This window comes from Lactuca virosa, chromosome 6 (genome assembly GCF_052849685.1).
Source record: "Lactuca virosa cultivar CGN04683 chromosome 6, Lactuca_virosa_CGN04683_v6, whole genome shotgun sequence".
NCBI lineage: Eukaryota > Viridiplantae > Streptophyta > Magnoliopsida > Asterales > Asteraceae > Lactuca > Lactuca virosa.
In genome coordinates this window covers 202,089,646-202,101,754 of record NC_136431.1, presented here as the reverse complement: position 1 = coordinate 202,101,754, position 12,109 = coordinate 202,089,646, and the positions used below count along the sequence as shown (strand labels likewise).

The 12,109-nt window shown below is 39.8% G+C and overlaps 1 protein-coding gene across 1 annotated transcript; it reads left to right on the top strand.

The window, feature by feature from the left end:
* Positions 1-4,576: 4,576 nt before the first annotated feature.
* On the top strand, positions 4,577-7,172 carry LOC145119875 (short-chain dehydrogenase TIC 32, chloroplastic-like). The gene is made up of 8 exons (XM_079055642.1): positions 4,577-4,846; positions 5,408-5,639; positions 5,798-5,877; positions 5,978-6,128; positions 6,204-6,282; positions 6,383-6,467; positions 6,562-6,608; positions 6,809-7,172. The coding sequence occupies exons 1-8, from the start codon at positions 4,741-4,743 to the stop codon at positions 6,968-6,970; spliced, it is 942 nt and encodes a 313-aa protein (XP_078911768.1). The 5' UTR covers positions 4,577-4,740; the 3' UTR covers positions 6,971-7,172.
* Positions 7,173-12,109: the final 4,937 nt, after the last annotated feature.

Genomic DNA, 12,109 nt, shown 5'->3' with positions numbered 1-12,109 from the left:
GGCGCTGGAGCCTGCGCCGGTTTGGCGGCGAGTAACGGGTAGTTGGCCTTCAAATGGCCAACCTGATCACAATGGTAACATAACTACATACTCGGTATCGGAGCGGCCTGGCGACAATCCTTCGCATAGTGCCCCTCCTTGCCACACCTGTGGCACCCACTACTGGCTCGACAAATCCCGGAATGAACCCTGCCGCACTTCCCACAAGAGCAGCTCTGCTGACTCCCAGACCTCAAATCAGCGGTCTTAGACCGCTTCGGCGCCGGCTGCGACTGTGCCGGGGCTGGCCGCTGCTCCCTCAGCTGCAGCTCAATCTCTAACTCCCGCTGTCTGGCGGCCTCCTGTAACTCCAGAAGAGTATCACATTGCTGGGTAGATACAAACTGTCGGATATCAGTCTTGAGCATACTCAGATAACGGGTCATCTGAGACTGCTCGGAAGCAAACTCTGGGCAGAACATCGCCCGCTCAGTGAACATACGGGTGATCTCCGTCACCGACTCCCCATTCTGTCTCAAACTCAGAAACTCTTGTGACAACCGCTCCCGCTCAACCCGCGGAATGTAACAGGCGCGGAACATGTCCCTGAACTGCTCCCAAGTAACAGCAGCTCTCTGATCATCAGTATACGACCCAGTCGCAAGTCTCCACCAGTCCTTGGCCCCAGACCTAAGCAGGTTTAGAGCACACCTGACCTTTTGGTCAGCAGGACACGTGCAGGTGAAGAAACACCCCTCCACATCTGAAATCCATCTCATAGCCTTGATGGGATCCTGCGTCCCATCAAAAGTAAGGGGCTTCGTGTTATCGAAGTCCCTGTACTGAAAACCTCTACCAACTCCTCCCTCTGCCGCTGATACAGCTGATGTAGCTGCTGCGGCGGCTGTCTCTGCAAGGGCTGCGTAGCGCTCATCAAAATACTCCACCATGGCGGTCTTAATCGACCCGAACATCTCTGGTAACTGAGCCCGGAATGCAGCAACAACCTCATCATGCAGGATCTCTCGAATCCTGGCATCCAACTCCTCTGTACCCATCTGCACCACCGACTCAGGTGTTGTCGGCCCCTCCTGGCCTCTTTCCCCTGATCCTGATCCCAAACCGAATCCAGCCACAAAGCGCCTCGTCATCACCATTCTGAAACATACCACAAGATATCAGATAATCCATATAAATAACTGGGAGCCAACTCCCTACTAACCCTAGGGATTGTGACTTACTTGACATGCGTATGGGTCCTGTGCTTTCAGTAGTACGAGCCCATACTACCTTCCACACCTACCCATATTTGTCTCAAGCATCATCACAATGCCCTAACTGAATACACAACATGGCGAGCGCTCAACCCTCACCCTAGAGGAAAGATAAACATCTCATAACTGGCCTCCCGGCCTCACTCAACCCACCTACCCATGAAACTTCCACCAACCCTGTAGCACTAGTGTATGCTAGCCATACATAACGCTGGACCCTATAGACTTTCGAATATCCGATCCTACCCTAAGCTCCCAATCAAACAAGAACAGAACATAAGGCCAAATCAAACATTCTCAGGCTATAAGATCTTAATTATGTATAACTGTGATGCATACACTAAGCAACTACAGTAATGATGTCAATTTCATATAAAGGAAACCCTAGGCTAGCAGGCATCATGAAATCAGACAATTCTATCGTGTAATTTCTGAAGATCCCTAGCCTAGTACTAATATGCTGTTCTAACATATCACATAATCAAATAACTTGTATGGTATTTTGGGGTCTACTTACTGGCTCCGGCTGATCGCACACCCTGCATCCTCCTTTATTTATTTTGAAAACCATTTTAGAAATAATTTTGAAAACCTTTCCCTGATTTGAGACTGGATTCACACGAATGTTCCTCCAATTCACTCAAACCAAGGCTCTGATACCAACTTGTAACATCCAAAAATTTCAAGCAAATTTAAACTTTTAAAAACACCTCAAGTTCGTCAAACATTACAACTTTGTTTTCAAAATATTATTCATCAGAGTATATCCCAGAAACAAAACATAAAGTGAGGAGCTGTACGATCATGCCTTCGCCTTGCCGCGATCCCCTGATATACCTGAAACAATAAACTGAAACTGTAAGCCCGAGAGCTTAGTGAGTTCCCCCAAAATACCGATACACATATAGTCCACATAACCATGTCAACATTATCATATCATAAACACTAAACAGAACAGCATATAACGGGTCCACAACCCTACAGACTGTAATACCCACGAGCCCACAATACGAGTCTCCCTTAGCCCGTAACTGGAATGCTCCCGAGCCCACAGTACGAGTCTCCCTTAGCCCGTAACTGGAATGCTCCTAGGGTTTGTTGGCTACCGCACGAAGCAGTACAGCCTCAACCCATCCCATATAACAAACACATAACATAACCACTGAGCATGCAATAATCACATAACATCACAGGTAGTCCTACAGATCTACCTAACTTGGCATAACCACTAGCATGCAACACTAAATCGTACTCAACCTCTAACACTGCTAGGATAATATATCCAATGGGCCGGCCTTGGTGCCTTAGACCCCTTAGTATAGTGAGGATAACTCACCTTGCAACTGTCGTCTGAAACTAGAAAGCTCAACTCACGGATCACCAACACGAACTTCACCACCTATAGTTACCATAAAACCCTTTTTCATAAATCTCTAAATCACCAGAATACCCTCAGAAGTCAACTGGTCAACCCTTGGTCCAAGTCAAAGCCCACAGTCAAAGTCAACAGTCCATGTTGACTCGACTCGTCGAGTGCAGTTCACCGACTCGTCGAGTCCTTCCTGAACTCGAGAAGTCGTGAAATCCTTGATTGGCTCGTCGAGTTCCCTTTTAACTCGCCAAGTTCATACGTGTCCAAGAATTGGGAGAACCCTAGCCGACTCGCCGAGTCTTCGAACGACTCGCCGAGTTCAAGGCAATCTTCAACGGACTCGCCGAGTTGTTCATCCAACTCGTCGAGTTCATGGCCATCTTCAACGGGCTCGCCGAGTTGTTCATCCAACTCGCCGAGTCCTTGCAGACCTTTATCCATGCAGACGCTTTTTAAGCCATGGCAAGGTTCCAGATTACAGATCCAAGCTTCTAGGGCATGTTTATCACGTAAAGTCGCAAACTTTACGTGCATGCAAAGCTTTAAGACTCTTAAATGGCAAAACTAAGCTTGCAATGAAGTCTCACACTTGAGGGAAGGCTCCTACTAGGCAAGGTTGACGACTTTATGGATCTAGAGGTCAAAGGGAGTCCAGATCTGAAGTTACAACTTCAGATCTTAGCTTAAACATGGAGAGCCTTTCATAAAACCCATCCAAAAGAGGTTAAAAGAGAGATGAGCTAAAGGAACAGCTTAATACCTTCCAGAGAGTGACAACTGATGAATCTCTTAGCTCCCCACGAGTTCCTAGCCTTGATTTCCTTGCTTCCCCAAGTGTTTCCTTCTCCAAAGTTCCTCCTCCAAGCTTGAACACACCAAAGAACACACACACACACACACGATTTAGGGTTTGATAGGGACAAGAAGGAGTAAATGGGAGGCTGGGGGAGGCCAATGATCCTTTAAATAGGGTGCAAAACCCCGAGATTTAGGGTTTCATCTGCTAGCTCCTACTCGTCGAGTCCCTTCTTGGACTCAGCGAGTAGGTCATTAAAATACGTGGACCAACCCGCTGCTACTCGACGAGTAGGGCAATCAACTCGTCGAGTAGCCCCTGAAATCAAGAATTCACACATTAAATCAATACCTGAGAATCGGGGCGTTACAATGATGGTTTAGGAACCAGCTAGGGTTTGTCCAACAACAAGTTGTAATCTTCTCGAAGACAATTAAACAAAATATAACCTACCGAATCAAAGAGGCGACAAGAATCACAAACGCGGATCATTTCATAAGCCGTTCACCGAACAAATACGACACTCAGGTAAGTCTCGACGGCGTGCAGTTAACACCGGGGTAGAAACCGATAACTGTGGTTGCACGTGTGGTGCTGAAAAACACATCGATTTTGTTGCTTGATAAAGTTGATGGTACAATTGAACATGAGTCGAGGCGTATGGTGCAAGTGGGTCTTAATATGTTTTTGATCTGAAGTAAAACTACGATTTTGGTCGTGAGAAAAGCGGTGATGATGAAACGAGTTGATAAAATATTGGGTACCTTTCACCATTTTGTATGACATAGGTTGTGACTAGATAGGTTAACATTCACAAGTGATTACATGACATTTTAAAACCGGTTATATTAGGTTAGGGTGACCAAATAAACATGTCAAAACCAATTTGCTCTCTTACAATGATGCTAAGATTTTTTTTTTCATTTAAACCATTTCGTGAAACTTAAAGGACCATTCTTTTATTATAATGAGATTAAGGGGGTGTTTGGCAAAACTTAAAAATGAAGTTTTTTGACTTATTATCGGTTCCACATCGGTATAAGCTAAAAATGGTGTTTGGATAAAAATTGCTTATACCCGACCCCTACCTTATCAACTTATAAGCTATAAGCTAAAAAGTATTTATCATTTCTCATAAGCTTAGCCAAACACTCTCTAACCCTTGTTTTATATATCCTCTAAATAAAATGTTTTATATTGTAAAAATATTCATTAAAAAAATGGGCTTTGGATTTATCAAATATCAAACAAAAAATTTTTGTTTTTCAACCTTCGATTTAGAATTCAGTTTGTTGGTGTGATCTTTAGGAAGAGCAAAAATGTGGATTTTTGGGAGAAAAGGGGCATCTGGGTTTTCGGCTTCTTCAACAGCTGAAGATGTCACTGAAGGTATCAATGGAACTGGTCTGACTGCTATTATTACAGGTAATCGTCAATGCTTCTGAACTTCTCTTTCTCGTATGCAATTCGTACTCCTATTGCAAGATATATCACATGGGTTCTTCTTAGTTTTTGGTTTTATGAATTATAATTTGAAATTGAATACGAATTTTAATGAATAAGTGGTGGGTCTTGAGGTTATGACTCAATAAAGATAAGTAAATTTAGAAATTAGGGTTTGATTGTTGGATCATTGATTCATCTTCTTGTTTACAATTTACTCTTTTTGGAATCATAAGGAAAAATCAACTTCTGTTTCTGAAATTCCAAAAATAGTAATTGCACATTCAAAATGAACCCAAAACGTTTCTGGTTTTGTATCCTGCTCTTAGTGTATCGTTTTATAAGTTGAGTTAATCGTCAGTTACTTGAAGCAAAACAATTTCGCAGAGAAATGAGGCCTTCCCCATTAAGTTCCAACTTTTTAAAATCCATTCCCCATTTATGATGGAATAAAATAAACATATCATACAAGAATTCACTTTTTAATTTGTTAAATATTATGTTTAATGTTATTAACTCCGTGATATTTTTGTGTATTTATAGGTGCTACAAGTGGAATCGGCATGGAGACAACACGAGTCCTAGCCTTACATGAGGTACATGTAATTATGGCAGTAAGAAATACCGAAAGTGGTAGAAGCATTAAAGAAAATATACTTAAAAAAATTCCTAATGCTAAAGTTGATGTAATGGAGTTAGATCTTAGCTCTTTGGCATCTGTAAGGAATTTTGCAGCTGAATTCATTTCCTCGGGTCTTCCCTTGAATCTTCTCATGTAAGGAATCAATTATTTTCTCTTTTTAAGATCTGGTTTTGAGGTAGTGTTTGGTATGATGGAATCAGGAAGGGAATGGAATTACTCATTCCATTAGAATCAGGAAGAAATAGTTAAGTTGTTAAAAAACTGATTATTGTTCTTTTTTTTTTTGGAAGTAACAACGCAGGGGTTATGGCACCACCATTCATGCTTTCAAAAGACAAGATCGAGCTACAATTTGCAACTAATCATTTAGGTATTTTGAAATCATAATTCATAGCATATGCATTTTATTTTCATGAAATTTTAATTCCTAAAGTAGAATTACATCACGTGATCTATGTATCATTTGTTAGGTCATTTCCTTTTGACACAACTTTTACTCGAGACAATGAAACACACTTCACATGAACAAAAAACAGAAGGTAGAATAGTCAACGTATCATCAGAAGCTCATCGATTTGCATACAAAGGCATATACTTTGATAATCTCAACGATGAATCAAGGTACATAAACAACACAAAACAAAGAAGGTAGAATAGCTTAAATTTCTTTACCCATAATCGCAACGTATGATGCAGTTATAGCCCCATATATGCATATGGACAATCAAAACTAGCCAACATCTTGCATGCTAAAGAGCTAACAAGACACTTCAAGGTATTTCATTGATTAGACATAATCCCAACGTACTTACATGTCTTCATTTTGTGGGTCCCACGAGCTATCAATTATGACAATTTTAATTACAACAAACCAGGAAAATGGAGTGAATTTAACTGCAAATGCTCTTCATCCTGGATCTATTGCAACCAATCTTCTACGTTACCACAACATTGTAGATGGTAAAAGTTAAAACTCAATTTTTTTTTTTAACTTTCATTTTTAAATATTCTTCATCGAATTTTCATTCAAAATTTTGCATTGTTCTTGATTCAGGCATGGTTGATTGGGTTGGCAAATACTTTCTCAAAAACATCCCACAGGTTTGATAAATCTTTACGGTCACGTTTACGTTTGTTACAGGACAAAACAAGTTGTATTGCATTTGATATACAGTGAACTAAGACTAGATTAATGGGATAAAAATTACAATTTGATATCCAGTCCTGTATGCTGTCATGTCATGTCAGGTATACTGTCATGTCACGGAACATAATTTTGTTTCTAATCATGTGATATATAGGGGGCAGCAACCACGTGCTATGTAGCATTGCATCCACAAGTGAAAGGGGTTAGTGGTGAATATTTCATGGATAGTAACATAGCCCAGCCAAATTCGTATGCTAAAGATGAAAAATTGGGTAAAGAGTTGTGGGATATCAGTTTGACCATGGTGGCTCCATAGAAGACTTTAATCAAGACTGTAAATTTTTGTTAAAACTATGTTGGAATTTGGAAGGATATTTGAAAGGGGAATTCGTCTGATATTCATAATGTATGTCTAGAACGTAAATTTTGTCTGATCCTAGTGTGAGTTGTAGCAAGGATTGCTAATTGTTTTTACACTTCAATTTTGAATGGGTAATTTTGGCTGATTTATGTGAAAATGGTTACGAAAAGATTTTATCGTGATTTTTTTTATTAGTTTTCCCAATCGTATATAATATGTAGAGTATATTACAAGAATACAAGAAGTCCCTGTGTTTTACCCAAAAACGCAAGTTTCGTCTTTATTTTATTTTATTTTAAATCTCAATTTCATCTCTAAGTTTGACTATTGTTGGGTTTATTGGTCGTGACTAATGCGAAAAGACTTCTTTATCCTTGTATTAATTTTTATCTTTATCCTATTGTTTGTTGAGTAAACAAAAATTTTGGTTCCTTATTTTTTTTTGGATAAGGTCTAGTGCAAAACAATATTTTTTTTTATTTGGTTTCATAATCTAGAAGAAGGCTGTTATATTCTTTTAAAATCATTTTTGTCATTTTTTTAAATATATATTTTTTAATAATTTACAATTATATAATAAATATAGGTCCCAACCCATCCCACAACACAAAGTATACCCTCTTTATGCTCTGTGATTTGCATGTATCTGAAAATCTGTGAAATTGAAGAAATGTCGTAGATTTCAACTCTTTCTTCATTTCTGGTAAAACAAAAAAGTCCGAGTGCGAAGTTTAGGCACCCTAATGGTGGGATTTGATCTCGTAATCTCTGGGGTTATGAATATGTTTCGGAAATATAGGAATAATTTGGAAACCAATCAAATTATAAAAACAGGGATCTTAATTTAGTATTATTATTATTTATTTAAGTTTCAGTAGGGATTAAAGATTTATGGAGAATAAGGGGTCATATTACCATTTGATTACACTTCAAGGGAAATCCATGTACTTGTATAACTTACATTGTAAAATTGAAGAGAGAAGAACGAGGAGGATGAAATTTTAGACTTTTCAAAGTCAACGTGGGTTAAGGGAAAATGGATCAACAAGCGTTTACGTGGCAAAGAGAAAACCGGGTTACTATTTATTTTGTCTAAAATGACCAATTAGACCCGACAAAAATAACTTTATTCTTTCATAAAGCACGAAAATAAGTTAAAGGACTGATTCGATAAATTCGAAATACATTGTTGGGCTAATGTATCATTTTCCATAATAATAATAAAAAATAAAAAATAAAAAAAATGCAAAAACTAGTATAAAAAAACAAAAGAAAAATATGTTTTTGTTCATGAGCTCTGGGTAATAAAAACATTTTTCACCCGTTGAAATATAAAAAATCGACTTAACCGGTGAAATTGATTATAGCAGATCGTAAAGATGTAGTTTGTGTTTTGCGCATCACAGCTAGCTGATAAGCTAGCTTATTTTTCGAGTTTTTTTAAAAAATATAACAAATAAATTTATTTAAGGAATCCAACATGAAATAAGGGTTCATATTTCAAATAATTATTTTTTATTTTAAAATTAAATGTTAATTTATAAAAAATATCAAATAAAATCATGGGTTGATCGCAAAAAAATCTAGATATTTTCATAGTTTTATTGATCAATCTAACATATTTTAAATCATTTTATATAAAATATTATTAAATTTTACATAATCCTCTATTATAATAAAACAATACAATTATGTCACGTGGCAGTTGCTAAGCCCCTCCCAAGCTACTTTTCCCGCTCAAAGTTTTCAAGTGAAGTTCTGATAATCCCCTTTGTGCCTCTTAGTACCCCATCCGTCTTCATTATCGCTCTTTATTGGAAACAATTAAGAGTTTCCAACTTGTGTGCAATAAATCAGCACCCAAATCACAGAGATTGTTGAAGATAATCGTTTCCAAAATTATTTATCATTTTCTTTATTTATACGATTATAGTTATATACCCATTCATTTTAACCCTAATTTTGTTGTTAGAAATTGAGCAGGGCCGCGAATCAATATCTTAATTGATTACAAACTAGAGATCCCATTCAGTCGGCAATCGTATTGCCGCCGTCGCTCCCATACCCTGAGAGATTCATAACAGGTGTAATTTTTTTTATTTGCAATGAGGGCTGTGGTTCAAGGCATCTCATCTACGTCTTTACTATAAAGATTTCATTCACATAGATGTAGTGTGTATCTCTTTGCTGGAAATTAAAAAAAAGGTAAGAGAAACGTTCGATTCGACCTAAATAGATGCAATACTATGTAAACTTAGGTCATGATGGTACCAATGGTTTTCCAGTGATCCAACATCTGCAAAGGGGATGTAGATCTGTATGGGGTTGTGCTTCAAAATACTTGCACTAGGTGTTTTCGGTCTTGATGTGCTTCCATGAAGGGTGTTTTCGGTCCTAATGGGCTTTAGACTTATTTTTTCGGTATTGGTGTCACCTAAGGAAAGGTTATTTCGGTCCTTAGCATGTGCTTTTGATTCTAGGATGAGTTTTCGGCCATAGCATGACTTTAGATTCCCAAAACCGAAAACTCCAAGGTAGGGTGTAAAGTCCATGCTTAATGTCTTATTTATTTGATTTTTGATGACTTTTAACTACATTTAGTTAGCCTTGTTGACTTTGAAAGGTTTATTATGAATATGGTTTCCAAAGTATATATCTATTTATGCCAATGATGCCTTTTGGGTGCAGATGATCCATTTCAACAAGGTTAAGATGTGGTTTCACCTATACATAATACACTTTTAGACTTTGTTCGATTCCAACTTTGCCAGTTGTCACAGACAGAGAAAATGATTATAATTCATGTCTCATGTCCATAGTATATCTTGTAGAACGGAGGAATATTCGATCCCTTATATAAAGGACGCGTTTTTGATAAGATCAGAGTTCGATAGCAGCCTTTGAAAGCTACGATTGCTAATCAGATTCTGAAGTTATACTTGCAATAATAGTTATTAGACTTATCCAAGTGGGAGACTGTTGGATTAGGTGTCTAAGCCCATAACTATAATTGGTATGTACTTGATTTGATTACGAGCATGGTCCTTTTGGGTTGCCTTCACTCATGCAACTTGACAGGATGACAAGTGGCATCTGGTCCTCGCGTGGCGTTCCAGCGGACCTTCACTATTGGTATATGACTTTGTTTTGTTCTCCTGATCTCCATATCCATGATTTCTGGTGGTTCTTCTATGAAGTGTAGACTCTTATTTACCTCGACTTCATCGAGTGGAATTACTAGAGTCTCGTTGTAACATCCCAAACTTCAGAAGTATGATTTAGGGGCTTATGTGTAATTTAAGGAGTCTACTCGGCGAGTAGGTATGCCTACTCGTCGAGTCAGAGCGGGTTTTGGCCACGTGTTAAGTCACCAACTCGCCGAGTCGGCGGCTGAACTCGACGAGTTGGTGCTGGGAAGAGAAAACCCTAATCCCGGGGTTTGCACCCTATTTAAAGGATTATTTGCCCCTTAGCCTCCCTTTATTGCCTCTTGAGAGTCCAGAAACCTTAATTCGTGTGTGTGCTCCATATTAGTGTGAATTTCAAGCTTAGGAAGAAGATTTTGTTGCTAGAAGCTTGAAGATCAAGAAGTTGGAGGCAAGAACATTTGGGGATCTGAAGTCTACCTCAGTTAGCATCATTTGAAGGTAACAAGTTGTTACCTTGACCTTGTTCTTCCTAGATCTCTTCATGTTGAAGATTAGGGCTTTTATAGCATGGGTGATAACCATTTTCGGGTATGGGATAGGATCTGAAGTTGCCACTTCAGATCTGAGCTCATCTTGGACTCTAGAGCCATAAAGTCTCCAGCTTTAGCAAGCATGAACCCTTCCTTTTGAGTTAAACTCCATTTCAAGTTTAGTTTTGCATTATGAGTCATTAGAGCCATGCATGCACGTAAAGTTTGCAACTTTACGTGATAAACATGCATTGGGAAGCTGGATCTATAATTTGGAGCCTTAGCATGGCTTAAAATCGTCTATATGAATAAAGGACTGAAGAGACTCGGTGAGTTGCATGTACGACTCGGCGAGTCCAATGAAGATTGTCGTAGACTCGGCGAGTCCGATGAAGGTTGTCGTGGGATCGGCGAGTCAGTCGAGTGACTCGGCGAGTCGGCGAGGGGTTTCCCAACCTTTGGACACGTATTAACGCGACGAGTTATAAAGGGAAAACTCGGCGAGTTGGCCAAGGAGTTACGGCCACTGACCCTAGGAACTCGACGAGTCACACGAGTGACTCGGCGGGTTGGCAAGTTATGCAAGGAACTCGGCGAGTAGCTAAGGGTACTCGACGAGTTAAGGTCAACATGGACTGTTGACCTTGACAGTTGACTTTGACTTTGACCAAGGGTTGACCAGTTGACTTCTGAGGGTATTTTGATACATTGGATATTTATAGCAAAGGACATTGGTGGATATAGGTGTTGGAGTTGGAGCTACATTTGGAGGAGTTTGACACTACCTTCCGAGCAACTTGCGAGGTGAGTTATCCTCACTATATCAACAGGGTCTACGACACCAAGGCCGGCCCTTTATCGGATTTGTATCTGGGTATATTGCATGATATGTTTATTGATCTGTGAGATCTGCGTCCTGGTAGTTAGGACGGTATTGTGTTTAGTGACCTGGTTTAGGTCGGTATCCTGGTATATAGGATGATGCTATGTTAGTGACCTGGTAGGTCGGTATCCTGGTATATAGGATGATGCTATGTTAGTGACCGGTTAGGTCGGTATCCTGGTTATAGGATGTTGCTATGCTATATGATCTGTTAGATCGGTTTGTTTGCCTTTAGACTGTTATGTGATTATCTGTTATATGTGCATATGGTTGTTTGATTGGGGGTTGGGTTGAGGCGGGTCCTGCTTCGTGCTGTAGGCCAACATACCCAGGGCGGACCGGATAGACACTGCAGACCCGGGAGGGCACTTAGTCAGGCCGAAGGCCCGGCGAGCGGTCCGGATAGGGTGAAGGCCCCGAGAGGGCGGACCAGACGTGCCGAGGCTCGGAGAGTAGACCAGATAGACTGAAGGCCCGGTGCGGGCGGTCCAGTCAGACTGTAGACTCAGAGAGTGGACCAGGTGGACTGAAG

What these genes read in the sequence shown, in the direction of transcription:
- LOC145119875 (XM_079055642.1), top strand. Translation starts at nt 4,741, where the DNA reads ATGTGGATTTTTGGGAGAAAAGGGGCATCTGGGTTTTCGGCTTCTTCA. An exon ending in CTTCCCTTGAATCTTCTCAT is followed by an intron (nt 5,640 to 5,797) that starts GTAAGGAATCAA and finishes TTTTTTTGGAAG; the next exon opens with TAACAACGCAGGGGTTATGG. An exon ending in TTACCACAACATTGTAGATG is followed by an intron (nt 6,468 to 6,561) that starts GTAAAAGTTAAA and finishes TTCTTGATTCAG; the next exon opens with GCATGGTTGATTGGGTTGGC.